Source organism: Ptychodera flava, chromosome 8, assembly GCF_041260155.1.
Source record: "Ptychodera flava strain L36383 chromosome 8, AS_Pfla_20210202, whole genome shotgun sequence".
Lineage (NCBI taxonomy): Eukaryota > Metazoa > Hemichordata > Enteropneusta > Ptychoderidae > Ptychodera > Ptychodera flava.
This window is the reverse complement of record NC_091935.1, coordinates 23,155,860-23,175,599: the sequence shown is the minus strand read 5'-3', so window position 1 is coordinate 23,175,599 and position 19,740 is coordinate 23,155,860. Positions and strand designations below refer to the sequence as shown.

The following is a 19,740-nucleotide window of genomic DNA, read 5'->3' as shown; positions in this document are numbered from 1 at the left end:
CTGAAAGCATAACACCTAACAATCATAACAGATATGGCAATGAATTAAACCACGGTTGCATTGAATTTAGACATACATGTACGTATAGAAAACTAAATATTTACATATTACTATTACAATTACATAGAATGTGCAAATTCAATCATTATCATTTGAATAAATAACAATGACATCCTCACTGGAAACAAATTAATCAAATTTGAAACATATCATGCAATCAATTCAAGAAAATATATTTTGACAGGCAAAATTGAGAGAATTACCAAAATAGTTTGAGTTTATGTAGAGTTCACCTTTAACCTTTGAACCCGGCTCAGACAGAAATGTCCGCATGATGTCATAGGGTACCAGGGGGTCAGGGTGCAAAGGCTTAAGGATGGGGAGAAAAGATTACTAGAACGCAGAGGGAAATTCTGAGATCAGATCAGACAGCTTGAGGTAGTGGCACCTCAAATCAAGACTTAACACTTTTTCTCAAATTTTCCGCAATCAAGCTTTCAACCATTCATTTTCAGAATCAAGCAGAAAAACCAGGGGTCACTGTCCAAATTTGGCATTTGAGAAGAAATTGCCCAATATTTACCAGGAGTGATATTTTTAATTCAAAAAAGCCACTATCCCCGTGTCATCTCTATTGGGAAAATTAATTTCTTGATTTCACAAAACTAAACTGGTAAACACTAAGTAAAAATTTAAGTTACTCCAAGAAATTCACAATAAGCCTCTACAAGTGGTAGACCAACACAGAATTGTAAATGTTGAGAATTCAAATATCTGTCCCTCAGGCACATTCTACCTTAAACAGAGATTTAAAAATTGTGAATAAACACGAGAAAATAGGCCCTACATATTTACAAATCACTATTTTCCATGATCGGCTTTACTAGTCATCTCTCGGAATTGAAATACTCAGCTTACTTGCAAAGTTGTTTCAGATGAAATTAACATAAAAAAGAATAATGCTGGTAATCAACAAAAATACAATCTTTCTTCCAGAATATACATCAACATCATCTAGATACAGTATATCAAGCCAGATATTGATATTAACATACCTCATCTTGTGTGATGAAAGTAAATGCACTACCCCATCACTTGCAATGCAAAGGCTGCACTCATAAGTCCCTCATGCAATCTGGATGTAAAGAAAAAATGGTCGAAAATCGATGAGGAGTCCTAGGAAACAAGGCATTAAAATTGTTTTGAGTAAACAAAGTACATGTTTTACATGCAAGCTTTAACTTTTACCACTAAAATAAACTGTTATAATTAACTGTCCCATCCATGTGCTCCAATAATTCTTCTTCAAGACTTGTACAACGCCACACCGAGGCCAATACATCATTGGCAATGTGTAATGTTCTCCAAATCACAATGGTCATGTTAAATCATATAGGTGCAGACTGAAAATTGGTTTCCTGACAGACATTTTTTACTTGTCCAAAGCTTAATTATCCTGTCTATCACTTCCCCAATGGTTTCATGAACTTGACCTGATGGTAAAACAATAACTTGACAGGATAGGGTTAAATGTTTAAACACTGAAACAAAGTTCACAGTAAAGTTCAGGGGCATTCAGCATACCGTACATCTACCCTTCAATGCCGTGTGTACTGAAGTAAAAAATCTGCCTGTGATAAACACTGACACTTCAAAGAATTTGACTTGCACTGCAATGACATATTATTCTACTTGAGGCAGGTACATGTATAATTCACATGGTTGAAAATAAGACTAATTTGCCATAAACTTTTGTCAGCAACAAACCATTGGTCAGGTACATGTACATGTACAGTAAAATCTAATTTTCAACTTCTCAATTCCTACATTACCTTTACCTTTCATCCAAAGAGCATGACAAACAAATTCTTGTCCACAGGCAGTTTGTTTTGGATCTTTTACCACTTGAGCACAGTGTAGACACACGTAAAGCTCTGATGGTTTGGGTTCACAGAATATCTCCTTCGGATATCCAGGCATTGCGATGATAAGAATTTCCCTAATGGGAAAAAAAAATTAGGATAGTCAGGCCATTTAACTGAATCTAAAAACTGCTCACCAACAAAATACTGTACTTCAATCATCTTTCAATTCAAAATTACACAAAACTGGTTCAGTCTCTAATCATTTGCATAAAAGGTTCATAGCACTCATAGTTCTTAAAATAATTGTACTTTTCAAAACCATTTACGGTTCAAAATTGATTCTTTGCTAACATGCATTTAAGATTTTGCATCAAAATGCATTACCTTGCCAATACCTGTATATGCGTGGTAACCATGAAACAGTCAATAAATTATACATGTAAATTCAAAATTATTCTTGATAATATCATTCAATGTAAGTTCCCCTTTCGCCTTCTTGAACCATGGGACAAATTATGTTATTTGTATTGTGTCTAACATCAGGCAGAAACTGTTTGGAGGCAATTCACGATGACAAAGGAAAAAATATGAACACAATATGAATGGAGAGATAAAAACTGCACCACAAAAATGCACTATATAAAAAAGGAGCAATAAAGTTTCGAAATGACAAATATCACTGATGACAGTCCCAATGAATCAACCACTGCTGATCTCTGTGTAGATTGTCACACTTCTTGTCTGTGATTGGTGCAAATCATTGTCCAGTGAAATGTCCTTGTGCAGTAATTTTTGTATACCTTACATCACTAGCATAGAAATTTGCGAGAAATTGACACTTTCTCGCTTTATTGCGAGAAGTAAGCGAGAATACATGCTTTCTCACAATCAAACTGCGAGAAACTGTGCTTTCTCACTCTGCATCTGCGAGAAATTGAGTTCTCACAATCAACCAACAATTACATAGAAGAATTCAGTTTCTCACAGATGCAGAGAGAGGAAACACAGTTTTCACCACTGATTGCGAGAAAATTAAATTGTCACGAATGATTTCAAGAAAATATGTATTCTTGCTTATTTCTTGCAAAAAAGCGAGAAAGTGTCCATTTCTCGCAAATTTCTGTACGCTGAGCATGAATGACATTTCATGAATGACATTTCACAAGGCTGAAGTGTATCCAGTATTGCACTGATTGAAAGTTTTCTATCTGTGCATTGTCATCTGGGCCATTTCACCTATTGATACTTGGGTTGGTGTGTCATTGGTAGCATTGTGTGTGGTCAGGTCTAACTTAGGTTGCATATGGAACAAGGAGAACTTCACAGACCTGTTTACACGTAGTGATGGGGATTCAATGCAATAATGTATTGTGTTTTAAGGTAAAGGGCGACGAATTCGGACGCGCACACGCTTTAGAACGTTCTGCGCAGATTAACTCCAGCCTGCCGCAAATGAGTTATTTTGCAGCGCCATGTATTTAACATCACCTGTCATTGTTGAAATTGCGCTTTTACCTAATTTTTGACCCAGTCTCTTAGAAATACATGTGACCTTTAACCTTGTCATATTTTGACCCCCCTAGGAAGCTGGATTTTATTCAATATGAGCGCAAAATTAACATTTCTCTCCCATTTACTTGGCGCATATTACCCATTCACCTGGAGATATTGTAAAAAGTAGCGTGGTGACACCCTTTTATTAAAAGTGTAAACTAAATGGTATTATGTCAGGATTTTATTCGCCAAGTTTGGTCAAATGACACCATTCAAAGCGACAGGAAGAAAGTTCGAAAATTATGTAGTGATATAATTTCGATATCGTCATTTTGTAATCGATACTTATGTTAAAATTTCTTTACAAACATCATGAAAACTATACATTCGATAGATATTGATCTTAATCCTTGGTATTTATTAAAATTAACTCATTTGCTAAGCGTTTATAATAGCTTTCTTTAGTTTAAGTGAATTATATCATTTTTATTTATTTCTAACGACGCCATTTTAACGTCCGTTTCCATGGAAACGAGCGTGGTGACCCCCATTTTTTATTTCATTTTTGCACTTGCACAACTTCAAAGAATATTTGTGCAAAGTTTCAAGAAAATGACACCACAACTTAATTTTGACGTAATTCGTAGTACTTCACCTTAAGATACATGTAAATACAGATGACATTTGCTTGTATATATACTCCTGTGAACAGAGTGTGAACCTTGTACAAGCAACCTGGCAGCCAACAGAGCTCCACTGTGATATTTGACATAATGACAAATGAGAATTGTCATCTCGGTAGTTCTGTAAAGAAGACAAAAAATTCACATAACATTCCGGGAAGAAAATCTTTGAAAAACTTTTTACCAAAAATGGCAAACGCTCAAAAAATATAAAAATGCAGATTTTACCCCATTTGAATAAATCTGATTAGATCAACCCTTGGGACCTTCATTCTAAATTCAAAGCAATAGGAAAAGCAGATTCTGAGATTTTTGACCAAAAATGCACTAATGCAGACTGAATCACAATTTGAACAAACCTCCATAAGATCACACCTGGAGACCTGCATACCAAATTTCAAAGCAATACGACAAGTGCATTCTCAGAAGAAAGATCGTTAACAAATGAAGGTAAGACTTTTAATGGCCCCCATGTCATATGCTGTGATGAAAAACAAATATGATGTAATTGAAAAAGATTTTTCCTGAAACCGAACAAGTCCTAAGGCACCTCAAAAACAAATATGGAAATTACTAAAATTGGTATATCTTGACTTTTTCACAAAAAATAATAAAGCTATGGGCAAATGTCATCATCTTTGCACAGAACACAAAGCTGACATGCCTACTAGACCGTAAACCTGAGGCATACATGAGATTCCACTCAGTTCTAGATAATCACCAAAACATTTCTAATACCAAAGCTGGTCATGACAGACAGACTGACACATACACTGTGACTGACAGAGTGCCGACATTGGCCCCCATAGTGTGCTTTCCATACGTGCAGGCAAGAAAAACAAAAAAATGTCCTTAAGACACAATACAGCAGCTTTGTAACAATCTGAACAAACATGACTTAAGATCAGCCCGGGGACCTGCATACAAAACTTCAAGGCATTCAGATGCAGAGAGAGAGGACTTTTTGGCAAAAAATGGCAAAAATTGCACTGAAAATACAGTATTGTAGATTTATCACAATCTGGACCAATTTGCCATAGATTAACCCTGAGGACCTGCTAACAAAATTCCAAAGCAATCTGAAGAAGACTATTTTGACCAAATATTGCAAAAATTGCCCCTAAAAGAATATCGCAAATTTCATAACTATTTGAAGAAAATGAGGTCATCTGAAGGTACCACTATATAAAGTTTCAAAACAATCTGACAAATACTTTTAGAAAATAATTTTTTTTACCAAAAACTGGAGAAATTAGTCCAAAAATGTAAATGTCACCACAATCTGAACAAATTTAACTAAAGTCACCCTAGGCTTTCGTTTTCCAAAGCAATCATACAAGTGGTTTCAGAGAAGATTTTTTACACAACTCAGGAAAAATTGCTCTGAAATACAAACATACCAATTTCATCACAATTTTTACAAACCTAAGGTCACTCTAATGAATCAAAGAAGTCTTGTTGATGGATGATAGACAGACAACAGTTGACAAACTCATGGACAACAATCAGCTTATTTGATAAGCTCTGTGTTGCAGACAGTGGAGCTAAAAATCTACTTTGGTGAGTTTTGCTGGTAATGTCTTTTCTGCAAATGTGCTTCCTTTTGAACAATGTTTGAAAACACCACAAACATCAAGGAGAAATTACAGAAATTATCACTTTTTACCACAATAGAAGCTATATTTAGCACATTCTGAAAGTAATAGTAGTAGGCCATTACTGCTAAAGCAATAATAATTATTAGTTTATGAGGGTATACTGTTTGCCTATCTGTTTCACATAGGTCATTCCATCAACTTTGTTAAACAACTTGAAGATCATGTTTTTAGCAAAGTTAAAGAGTGTGTACTGTCTAAGTGTATAACTTTGACCCCTCTCACTCTTTGTATAATTAATTTTGCTTACTTGCATGTTACTCATCATAGAAATTTGATTTAAATATTTCAAATTTGGATCAAAACAGGAATATTACTTAACCAAGTTTCAAATTCATATTCATTATCCAACTTTGATTAGTACAAATATGCATCTTTTTAGCTACCTACTGTTGAAGTGGTACATATATAAGTGGAATTTTTTGAGTGTCAAATATTTTAACACTCTATTTATTTTTCTAATTTGCGTATACGTCATCTTATCAAATTGTTTGCACAAAATGACATTTGACTTGAAATAGGACTATAATACAACAACCAAATTTCAAAGCCCTCAGCCCAGTACTGTTTGATTTTTAATTTTCCCCTGCTCTGTCTATGCTCTCATTCTGTCATTCAATCTCCTAAAGATACTGCATGGTGCACAAGTCGAAAAGTCCACTTTAATACATGAGGATATGGCTCATGTGTTTTATCCTGGACTAAATATGATGCTATGAGCAGCGATTACTCCCAATGATGCTGGGTCAATACGAAGGAAGACTGAAAGATGACAGTCACATAAAAAATTTACAGCATTCACAAGTAGTGGCAGTATATATTATCTTTGACCACAACACACAAATATTTACATGTGGTCACCCGGGGTCACACACACATACACAATGAACATGTATGTCAAGTCCCTGGCTTTAAATTTTACATTATGGCATTGGACACCTTAAAATTCCAACAAAACCATTCATAATAGGCTGCCACTGAGCATGGAGGTTAAAGTCTCTTCCTACCTCCATGCACTGAGTTAAAACTGGGGCAAGTCACTGTTGAGCAATGTATTGGATAAAATGGTAGGGACTTGATCCCCGGGATCAAGTTTGTTTTAGTCTATAAGAGAATTATGGAGTGTCATAGCCTTTTGTTTTCCATTGAAATTGTAATCTAGTGAGTAGATTTCCCTGTGAGGAAATCTGACGCCAGCACAGGCCTTAATAGGTCACAGTCCACCATGCCATGCCCTATGCATGCTTGGATCTGCTCTGAGGTGTCCTGGCCGTGACCTAAGTTTATGTATTGACAATTTTCCCATGTGTTCTAGATTGCAGTACACACACGGGTGTGTGCATGGAGACAAAAAATGTATGAAGTAACTTTGAAGTATGCCATGTGACTGAATCTTAGGCCATAACTATGTAATTGAATGATACAAAAGGTGTAAGTCTAATAATATGATTTATATTTGAAAGCACAGATTGTCTACACAGAAAAAACAAGTCATCGTTGATGACCTAGTCCCCGCTTGCTAATGGGTACTTTGATTACAGGTTCTGTGATAAAAATACTTTGATACAGATGGCACTCAATGGCCAAGAATGAGTTCCATGGTGATGAAAAACATAAAACCAATGTAGGCCACTATCCAAAAGGTCATTAAATGAGTCAACTGGGAATTAGTTGACAGGATGTTGCAAAACATTTTTTCATTCTATCCTAACACTAATAGATAACCGGTACCATATTTCATAAAGTTTAATGTAGTATTTACAACACTATGAGATCAACATCTGTATCAAGTTTCATCAAATTTGACGTTGTATTTGTGGATATATCATCTAATTAGGAAAGTTCATTACATATGCAATTACAAATTAATTAAAATGACATGATAAATGTCTTTTTCACTGTTAAAGCAATGTGAGCTTAACATCTGTACAAAGTTTCATGAAATTTGATGCAGTATTTCTGACATATCAACCTAATTATGAAACTTCAATAATTGACATGATACTGCTACATGATGTGAAACAACTGACGAGCATGTATGAAATAGGTCAATGTCCTTGTACCAACTTTGAATGATACTGGTGGAAATACCGGTATGTCTGAGTTATGGCTCAGTACATGAGAAAATCGTAACAAATTTGCCGCCACGCAGCGATATTTGATCTTACTGTTTAAAAAATCAACACGTATATGTATTACATAAGTCAATGTCCAGGTACAAACTAATAAAATCAGTTGAGACTTGCTAGAGTTATGGCTCTCGACATGAAAAAAACCATAACAAAATTGCTACCATGTGGCCATATCAGACCATATCGAGAAACAAATCAATGTACTTATGTATACTATAAGTCAATGTCCTTGTACCAACTTTGAATAAATTTGCTTGATACATGTCTGAGTTATTGTTCAGGACATGGAAAGTCGTAAAAAAAATGGCCACAAGGCGGCCATATTGGATCGTATCACAAAACAATTCAATGTGCATAAGTATAACATAGGTCAATGTCCTTGTACCAACTTTGAATAAAATCAGTTGAGATATGCCTGAATTATGGCTTTGTACACGAAAAAATCATAACAAAATGGCCGCCTGGCGGCCATATTGGATCATATCACAAAACAAATCCACACGCATATATATGACATTGGTCAATGTCCTTGTACCAACTTTGAATAAAATCTGTTGAAACATGTCTGAGTTATGGCGCTGTACATGAAAAAATCGTAATAAAATGGCCGCCTGGTGGCCATATTGGATCGTATCACAAAACAAATTGACATGCATATATATGACATTGGTCAATGTCCTTGTACAAAGTTTGAATAAATCGGTTGAAACATGCCTGAGTTATGGCACTGTACATGAAAAAATTGAAACAAAATGGCCGCCTGGCGGCCATATTGGATTGTATCACAAAACAAATCAATGTGCATATGTATGACATTGGTCATTGTCCTTGTACAACTTTGAATAAAATCGGTTGAAACATGCCTGAGTTATGGCTCTGTACATGAAAAAATCGTAATAAAATGCCGCCTTGCGGCCATATTGGATCATATCACAAAACAAATTGACATGCATATCTATGACATTGGTCAATGTCCTTGTACCAACTTTGAATAAAATCGGTTGAAACATGTCTGAGTTATGGCTCCGTACATGAAAAAATTGTAATAAAATGGCCGCCTGGCGGCCATATTGGATCGTATTGCAAAATAAATCGATGTGCATCTGTAGGTCATAGTGCTATGCCTTTGTGCCAAGTTTGAACAAAATTGGTTTGGCAGTGTCTGAGAAACTGTTGATGACGGACGGACGGACGGACGGACGGACGGACGGACACACGGACGGGACCCAATCTATAAGTCCCCGCCGGACTTCGTCCGCGGGGACTAAAAATCAAAGACAGGTTTTTAAACTGGAAAGCAATGGAAGTTTCTCTGTGTTCTAGTAGTCCTGTTTCAAAATGACCTACATTACACGTCCTACACACATGTACTGCATGCTCTGATTGGTTAATCCGCTTATCTAAGGTCCACTTTCGGAGCAGTCATTGGAGGGACCTCATGTGTTAGGTCTCATTATTATGTATTATTCAATTTACAACTTCCCGATTGGTTAATGTGTAGCTCCGGTCCTCCAGTGTTCACTGCCTCCATTATGCAATCTCATGTACTTTTGGATGATGCCTGCACTTGGTCGCGGCTCGATCCCAGTATATGAAGAAAAGTACTCATGCCGAGTATTTGTCAAAACATCTAGTTAGATTTGACCTTGTTCGAGAGTTTCTTCACTATTCATGGCATTTTATGTGATACTGTGAACTATACATGAATTAAATATTGCCAGGATAAATTTTGTCCTTTTCCCTGCGGTTGTTGGTTGAAATGGTTGATCAAGTCAATTTTGCATTTCTCCAAGAGTTTGCGAGAAAGATAATTCATACATGTCTGTCCAAAGATCGGTATATGTAGGTTACGACCAGTACGACTGACCCACAAGAATCTATGACGGCTGGCACAAGCTGTATTCAGTTGACTGCGAACAACTATTCTCACATGGTCACAATTTTCGATCTTTGGAACATGGTAAACGGCTTACTGAATTATATAATGAACCCAATGTGTTTCCCTTGAAGCTCTATTGTTTCCTCTTGTCATTCACAGGCCTCACTGTTGTCGATACGGCCAATATGCCCCCGTCAAATCAAAATGAAAATGAAAAACGTGAACTTTGTAAAACAACAATTGGAAAACAACGAGCAACATGCCTGTAATGCATACAGTGACAGGGATAAGTAAAACATGGAAATTTAACGCATGAAGGTTTGTCGGGCATTTTTCGTTGTAACTTTCGGCCGATCCGCGAAAATCACGAATAACGTATTACTTCAGCGGTAGCCGGGAAGCACGTGGGACATTGCATAATGAGGCAGTGAACACTGAGGACCGGACCTACACATTGACCAATCAGGGAGCTGTAAAGTGAATAATACATAGTAATGAGACCTAACGCATGAGGTCCCACCAATCAGCGTAACGCAAATGGACCTTAAATTACCAGATGAACCAATCACTGATGTTGGTACATATGTCATGGACCTGACTTATGAAACAGGACTAGTATGACCATGGGACGTACCACGTCCACGTTAACTGATCACCGTGGCAACCGTAGGCACTATACGGTGCAGTACGTGTTCTATTATGGAGCTACTACATGTACTTGGTTCTGTACCCGGTCCCTCCACAAAAGGACCGTGCTCTCACACACGTTACACAAACACACATCATGCACACACATACACACGGGTCTGAAATTCATATTTTGACAGTGATCAATATTGACCACAGTTTCAAATTTTGAGGGTCAGTGCCTATGCTATAAACTCTGTCACTGTCAGCAAGAAGGTCGTTTACATCGTTCTACCACATCCTATGTATAATTAGGGTTGAAATCTCTCAGTAAACGGCCGTCGATGATGTTTAATTTGTCATGAGCAGTCCAAAGCAGTTTTTCAAAATTCATCCCGTTAAAATAATTCTAAACGCCTGTAAACGTTGTAGTTATGAAAATAATTCTTGTAAAATAGGACTAAGGTCGAACACCCTACTTCTTGGGGCAAGACACAAAAAATCCCCACCAAAACCATGGATGTATCCATGTCAAAACCAAGCCGTTCGTTCAATTTCCCCCACCAAAACACGGCGTGATCTACATGAGAACGTGCCCCACCCCTCAGACTCTTACAGGTAATTCCGTCCCCGGTACCGAATCGATGCCTCCTCTCTCCAATAACATTAATTTCTGCAGTACAATGAACGGTACATTCGTCGGGTGGTGTATTCGTATTACTGATTACTGAGCGTCAAATTGACGGTTGCTTCTGTTCATCTCGTCATGGCTCTCCTACACAGACATGGCATGTCGCGATCGCAAGCACAATCCAGCTGGGAAAAAATCTCTGAATACTTTTTTACACGACTGAATAACAAAAACGGCACGCTTTCGGTTCGTAACTTACCTCCTGCTTCTCTTGAAGACAGTATGTGGGACCGGAATTGGTATGTTTTCTGCAGAAGGACTAGAAAACTCCGAGCTCCGTTCGCGCAGACGAGTTAACTCAGCAGTGAGCAAGGGATGTACGTGCCCATACCCGGCCGGCCGTTCGCAGCCGCTGCCTCCCAGCTAATAGTGAGGTCGTAATCGTCGCGATACAACCGCAGTACGCATGCCCAGGTCGTGTAAACAATAAATGTTTACATCCATGCGAAAACAAAGCGGCGTGCATGCAGTACCATGTGGCGGACTCTGACGGCCTTCGCAAACAGCGAAAAATTCGGGACCTTAGTGAAAACAAACTTGTCAGGCGAGGTTTTTTTTGCTGAAATATGAACATTTGTGTGCCGGACAAGGCAATTTGAGTAAAGTCTTGCCATGTCACGCCGATTTTTGGGAACTTCCATAACTTTTCTGTCGACACCTATCCGACGCCGCGGCGCCTACACACAGTAAGTGAGGCTATCCACAATTCCCCTTGATTTGTACACTCAGACATTTTTTGCTAAAGGCTTTGTCAATTTTATCTGTTTCTTAACAATTTTAAACTAACAATTTAAGTTCAGGATTATTTGTTAAAACTATGTTCCAAAATTATTTATTATGTTTAAAATTCAAGAGTAAATTGAATGAGAAGTCGATATTTGGAGGTGCTAAAAATTGCACACTTGTCAAGATAAAGTTATCAGCAACTAAGATGGTCTCATCATACCACCTGTCAGACATGCAAATTTCCTTTGTTAGGAACATTAAAAAAAATCAATACCCTTTCTTTTGCCAACACAGATGCAACTTATTCCCTTAGTTTCCTTGAAAATATTGTGTATGGCTGTCAGAAATCTATGTCGACAAAATTACAAAATTGCTATCTCCTCCACGGAAAAGGGGTTGATCTTCTCATTATTCACAGTGAGAAATCAGAAAATTATGATTATCAGAACTATGTTGCCAGAATTTTGAAATATGGACCGAGTTGTTCTGTGTACAGAAGAAAGATCATTCTGGTATATATGTGCTCACTTTACCTTTGACATACTGGTGCAACATAGTATTATTGGTAATTCTGGTATATATGTGCTCACTTTACCTTTGACATACTGGTACAACATAGTATTATTGGTAATTCTAAAGTAGTTAAAACATACTTTTGCAGGATGACTGGCTGACCACTTCAATTCCCTACTCAGTTCCAGAATTGTGACAACGAGTTGTTATAGAAAAGCAATTTTGACAAAACCTTTGGCTGATTTTTTCCTATGCAAATGTTAGCATCATTATACCGGTGTGTATTATCTATTTGTATTTCTCATGATCTCTCATGATAACTTCTGTTGTTTGACGTTGAATATTTCTTCTGATTTCATTGTCTGAAATCATTTTCTGCTACCGTATTTGTTACAGCTCTGTTAACTTAAACAGACAATGTACTTGACAATCAAAGACACACGAAGCAAACCAAGAGTTTCATTGATATTAGGCTTTATTTTTATGGCAATTTTCAGATCAAGCCTATGTGGAACTTACAAGTATGCCACTGAACACTGCAGCACTGATGAACGGTAAAACTGCAAAGCATAACAAACAAAAAGTTCATCCTTAATACAAACCATGTATTATGCAAGATCTGAGGTGTCAACAATGACCTTCATGAACATGACATCATCTTTGACGTAGGCATGATGAGTGCTGTCAACTTGAGATATTGGCATAAACAGAGGACATCCAGAAGCAATATTCATGTCAGAGGTCGGCCGTTTGAATGAACTGGAAGTTGGATCAGGGCGGAAGGCGTCAATAATATGCTCACGGTTGTTCTGGTCCAACAGCATGAAAGTTACCTAGATCATGAGAAAAATACAGAAAATCAAAATTAAGTTCAGAATGTGTACCTGATTTTTGCGAGGCCTGTACGTGGCTAACATGAGTACATCATTGTATGACAGTCTGATTCCCACTACTTATTTTCGTCGCCTATTGAAGAGTACATGTTTGCGGAGATCAACAAATTGGAGTATACTTTGTATATATTGAAGTATAACCATGGTGCTTCAATTCAAATAGTTCTCTGACATGCCACAGGATATTATACACAAGTGTTGCACGAAACCAATGAAACTTGGAAGCCAACAACAAATATACCATCACTGTGTATCCTTCAGTTAGTCAAACAAATAAAATTGGAATTCTACCAAATGTTCATATTCTCAAGAATCAAACTTTGTTTTATCATCTCATAAAACTGTCACATAGATATTATGAAATACGAAACTTACTGGTGGAATTTCCTTTAACATTCAATGACCCTCTTATCTGCAATTATGATGATCATTATCAAAAGCAGACAAAAATTGATAAAAAAAAAAAAATCAGAAGAATTAGGCCAAAGTAAGTAAATTCTTTGTTTTGCGTCCACTCTAAATGGGAAAAGGTACGCTTCTAAGCGGCTGAAAAACACACACAAGAAAATTAACACAATGTAATTTGATTGCAGCAAATATAAAAAATTGTAACAAAATTTTAGTTCAGAAAAGGTAAGCGGCCATGTCCTAAAATTTCCCATTCAAATACACTGTGTGTGTTTTTTATGAAAACCTTAAAAACCTAAGAGGGTTGGGATGCAAAACAAAGAATTTAATTACTTTGGCCTTAGGGCTGAATTTTTCAATAAGCCTAAAATACTCTTATAAAAATATAAATACATGTAATAGAAATGTGACCCCTTCCATCAGTTGGTTGTGTTCATTGATTGTCTGGCAATGCATTGTATATTTTTAGTGCAAACCCTCTAGGGTGTCACAACACTGACTGATCCCAATTACACTGCAGCTGTATTGCCTTTATTGTTTTCAGTCACCAGCTCCATCTGTCCATGGCAGTAGTTTTATCTACTCAATGCAGCCATGTTAGCAAGGAGAGAATTAAGGTACTTATTTATGCAAGAGTAAACAAAATATCCGTGCCAAAATCTCATTCTAATATCAACAAAAGTTATAATATCTGTTCAAATATGCATATTATCGTATACAGGACCACTGCCGCTGGTAAAAATAAATGGTTTTCGGATACGTCAAGCTGTTTTCAGGAATTCTGAGGAAGCAGAGAATATTACTTTGGTTACTGAGCATCTATATATTCAACTCTTAAGAGGGCGCTGCATCCAACACAGTGTTTTCTCTGCATGCTCATTGAAAGGGGCACTTTCTGCCCCATTCATCAAAATTAGGGGGCAGACTTGACATTTTAGGGGGCAGTCACTTTTGATGTTAATTTTGCCTTCTTATGAAGCGCTTCCTAGATATCATTACGGTCGTCACCCAGTTCAGTTGCGTCGTCTATGTCGTATGCAGCACATATGCATAAACATCGACATGATGACGTTTTTCAGCTTTCAGGGTTCGAAATACCCGGTGGTCATGCGTCAAAAGACCACCAATTATCTCATTTGGACCACCAGATTCTGTTGTGGGTGGTCAATGTTGACCACCAAATTTTCGGAGGTCACACTAGTGCTGCAAATCTAGATCTGTAAGTCTTACATTCCTCTCACAGTTTATTGCTAGGAGTATCCAGAAACAATATATTATCCTCAGAGATAGATATAGCAGTTATCTAGTACACATCTTGTCTGTTCAATCACAGTCCCTCCACTTTGGTTCAATGTCAGTCCTTCAACCCCACTCCAATCTACCCAAGTGAGGCGTTCCTTTGGATAGACAATGTCTCTCTTTGTTTTACTGTTTACTGCTATGATTATTGTGATTAAGTCTGCAAATGTTGCATAACATCTCATTGTACAAAACTCTGACAAAACTTCATAAGTCCAAAAAAATGCAATAATTGTCATGTTATCAGCAGTAATTGTCATTTCTTGATTACTCAGTTTGTAATTCTGTCAAAACTTACAGTCAGTCAGTCACTCATGCACTCATTTCAAGTTGTGAAAATACTGAAAATTTTCTAGTGGATTTTACTGGGCATCCAACATAGACCAACGTAACACGAGTAGCAGCATAGTGGAATGGTTCCAGAACAAGATGTCAGCCCACTATTCACCCCTATGGACCCTGACCTCCACAAGAATTACACTCTGACAATGACAATTATTTTTGACCACCAGAATTTTGCAATTGACCACCAAAATTTGAATCTGGTGGTCAAACTTGACCACCAAACAAAAAATAAATTTCGAACCCTGGCTTTTGATGTGCTGCTGTCTATCTTCTGTCGAATTGTCACCTACAAGTTTCCCCGACTCAGGATTTGACATACATGTTCCCTCGGATACGATTCGGTCCGAATTTATGGGGCTTAAATCCATGAAAATATGCACCGATCCCCATGCGCCGATCAAACGATAGTGTTGCATCGCTATACACGTGCCTACACAATGCTAACGCTCGAATTTTCCCATCTTCCATCATTGATTCACACAGTTCGCTGTACTATTTGCTTTGGTCACCCTCATATATCAATATATGTGGACGTCTTTAATTGCTGTGTTCTGTGCGCGATTTTCGCGCAGTCAGTGACTTTTACAGGGCAGACAATGACTCGAAATGTGCAATTTGCGCAATCGCGCAGTCGAGAGAAAACTCTGCAACACAGTGTCTTTTGCTCAAAAATCCAATTTTTTGCAAATATTATTTCAATTTGAATTAATTTGTTAACCCAATAATAAAATATTGGTTGGGTTCACCTTTTAGCTTGTCAAGCTGCTGTAAGTTGCTTGATAAAGAAATGTTAGTCTATGCAAATCACCCAATTTTCTGCCTTCTTTTCTCCCAATTTCAGAATTTCCACAGAATTTTACTCCACTCTGGCTGGGTCAAATCTGATGAAATTTTCACATATGTTCTTTAAATACTATATAGAAAAATAGCGTCAATGACACTGTAGCTCCCATCCTGGACTATTTAGTGTTTGTTCTCTGGTCAGATATTTGAACATGTGTGAAAGGGATAAAGTGCATGAAGTGAAAATACTTAATGTAATGTACTGGAGACAGTGAAATATGTTTAACCCTTAAAACGCCATGCACGGATATACCGTACACGCCCAACTCACGCTCAGCGCCATGCACGGATATATCCGTACAGTCTCCCTTGGTAACCATCGCTATGTTCGAAACGCATTTCCCGCGATTTTGAAGTCACCTGACAAAGATTTCATTCCCATAGCCTTTGAACCCTATTCTAGTACCATATAAGGAGTAAAAATGGGGTCATAAGGTCAGTCTGCATGGAAATTTCCAGGAAATACGTCAGCCTTCGCGCGAATTGCGCCAGCCATTTTGTCTCTCATAAATATTAACATGGATGCAAATAGCGCGTACAATGACCTCACTGAAGCGAGATTCTGTCGCTCGTGAACCCGGAAGACCGTGATTTTTTTAAGAAGTACTTTTTGGACAGCGACAGTGATGAAGAATTTTTGGGATTTCCGAGGGAAAGCATCGAAAATCAGCGCGACAATGGTCCGGTGAGTGACGGTGAGGTGGGAGCTGCGGCAGCCATAGTGCCTGAAGACAACATCGGCGAGTTTAGCAGCGGCGAACAACATCGAAGCAGCGACGGCGGCGAAGATCTACGTATTGTTCGGGCAGAATTTCCTGGCGACAGCGAAGAAGAAGATCACCCCGACGACGAGTATCATTTGGAAGAAGTAGATGTGGCTGAAATTGGCGCGATCGACAATCCAGAAGACGATGTGGATTTGGCCGAGGATCGGGAGGTCGGATGGTCGTCCAGCCGTGACGCAGACGTACCGCAATACACCATGCCATTTGATGCCGAGCCGAAGTTGAATGAAGCAATATCAGGTGAATCAACTCCATTATCTTTTGTTAAATTTTTTCTCACTGATGAAATTTTTGATATCATTGTAAGGGAAACAAATAGATATGCGAACATGAAGTTAGAAAGTCAGGCAGATATGCTGGGTCAGTTTTCCCGTATGCGTCAGTGGAGAGATGTAAACAGAGACGAGGTGATCATTTTTATTGCACTGAATATATCGATGGGGCTTGTTCAGAAACCTGATTTGAGCGATTATTGGAGTTGCCATGATGTGTTAACCACACCTTTTTTCAGTAGATGTATGACTAGGAACAGGTTTGAAATCATCAACAGCAATCTGCACTTCAATGACAACAACAACTACCATCGCAGAGGCCATCCACTTTTTGACAGCCTTTTCAAGATCAGGCCAGTGTATGACATCATCACACGCAGGTTTAGGGAAGTGTACGTCCCAGAACAACATCTCAGTCTTGATGAGGGAATGGTGCCATGGAAGGGTCCACTTTCTTTCCGTATGTACATACCATCGAAACCTGACCGATTTGGGCTGAAGGCATTTTCTCTGAACGAAGCAAAATCTGGCTACACCATTGGTTATGACGTGTATACCGGAAGTACCTTTGTCCCTGATCCAACAGCAGATGAGTATGAGCTGATGCAGAACCAGACATACCAAACAGTGATGGGGATGTTGAAACGGTGTAACATCTTGGAGAAAGGTTACCGTCTATACATGGACAGTTATTACATTTCACCCACTCTGGTAGACGACCTGGCCAGTTTGGATACAGTCACAGTGGGAACTGTCCGATGCAATCGTAAGGAGATGCCTAAAGCCCTGAAGAGGAAACTCAAAACAGGTAAGGTTATCTGGCGACGGAGAGGAGATGTACTGGCGCTGAAGTGGCAAGACAAGAGAGATGTCACCATTCTGTCTTCAGCCCATACAGCTGAGTGGGGAGTGTCAAGCACACACGACAGGGATGGAAATCCAGTCATCAAACCAACCTGTGTGATTGACTACAACCAGCATATGGGAGGTACTGACCTGGCAGATCAGTTGGTCCGGTATTACCCCACGTACAGACGCAAGAACAAGTGGTACATCAAGTTTTTCTTCTCCTTGGTTGGCATGGCTGTGACCAACGCGTACATCTTGTGGAAGAAATATGCTCCAGCTGACCAACAGATGAGCCACTCTCGATTCAGACTGAGTGTAGTGGAGGAGATGGTCCAGTCTGCATCAGATGCGCCTGTACCCCTCGTGAACACCAAAGCTCGAAGATCAGCTGGTTTCTCTCTCAGACGGATGGTTGAGAGGCACTTTCCGGCCAAAGTGAAAGCAAAGAGTGGAGCCAAGAAACAGAACCCAAGTAGGGAGTGTGTTGTCTGCAAAGAGCGCATGAAGAAAGATGACCAACATGTCCTGGTGTACCTCCAGACACATCGCAACAGCAAACGTGTGAGATACCCGGAAACCAGGATTGAGTGTACCAAGTGTGATGTTGGCCTCTGTGTGACTCCGTGTTTTGAGATTTACCACACTGTCAAGAACTTCGCAGACGTCGATCCTGATACATGGAGTCAGTAATTCAACCAAACTTGGGTCATTGGTACACATGCGCACAAATACATATTTCATATTTCTACCCTCAACACAATTTCAACCAGCATGGAATGAATTATACAAGTTCAACCAAAAATAATTGTAGTTATCGCAATGGATTCCAAAATGACTTTATCTCTTTATTGCCCATTGCCTAAAAACTGTTCAGATTATTACTTGCTACCTACCTGATAAATCATGTTAGTTTCAGATGGTCGTTTCCTCTATTGCATGTCACCAGACATGTTCATTTACACACCAACCGCTCAAATTCAGGCAATATCTTTATTGTAGAATTCTTATTCATAATGTTCCCATATAGGCTGTGTATCACACTCTAGTAAAATACATGAATCTTTATGATCAAAGGATCACCTCAACTTTATTAGAAATGTGTAATTTACATATAGTTAACTATCATTGTCAGTTGCTACTCATCTTGTTCTCTATTTTGCAGGTCTTCGCATGAAGAACAGGGATGGCAGAAGCTAGCTTTTATTGTGAATCAACTTCTTTGCTTATATACAACCATATAATTCAAATAGAATAATAAAGGAACTGTTTTATAATGAAATGATACCATGATGACTTTTCTGCAGATGTAATTTGAACATTTTATATTTGTTGTGTATTTTCAGTGACCTTTTTGTATCTTATTTCATGTTTCAAACATCAGTAAAACAGTCAACACCAGCAAAGCAAAAACTTCATATTCTTGTACAAAATAGTAAATCTACCCATTGTATTATTTATTTGATATTTATTTGATATTTATGGATTTACAGAGTTATATTTATTTGCTTTGACATCATTTACATAATACTTTGACATCATTTACATATATTCTTTGACATCTCATTTACATTTATGCTTTGATATCATTTATTATTATTAAATGAAGTAAACATTTGAAAGAATCTTATGGCCTTGTCAATAATTAGTATGTGTCTGTAGTATGTATGTGGTATTTGTGTAAAAACACTGATGTTTATGACCCTCTTTCTTTGACTTCAGTAAAATTCTAAAATAGACTGTTGACTTCAAAGGCATCACCATGTTCTCTCACTCAGACTTTG

The 19,740-nt window shown here is 38.0% G+C and overlaps 1 protein-coding gene across 5 annotated transcripts in view; it reads right to left on the bottom strand.

The window, feature by feature from the left end:
* Window positions 1-1,815: 1,815 nt before the first annotated feature.
* Window positions 1,816-19,740, bottom strand: part of LOC139138811 (TNF receptor-associated factor 2-like) — a 92,568-nt gene continuing 74,643 nt past the window's right edge. For 2 of the 5 annotated variants that reach the window (XM_070707351.1, XM_070707347.1), the window contains one exon: window positions 12,723-13,098. Coding sequence is in view for 4 of the 5 variants with exons in the window: in XM_070707347.1 (XP_070563448.1) it covers window positions 12,874-13,098 (225 nt within the window). In the remaining variant the exon portion in view is untranslated. Of the gene's footprint in view, window positions 2,000-3,802; window positions 4,164-12,722; window positions 13,099-13,533; window positions 13,571-19,740 lie in introns of those variants that run through there. The other 3 variants (XM_070707349.1, XM_070707350.1, XM_070707352.1) reach the window with 3 other exon arrangements.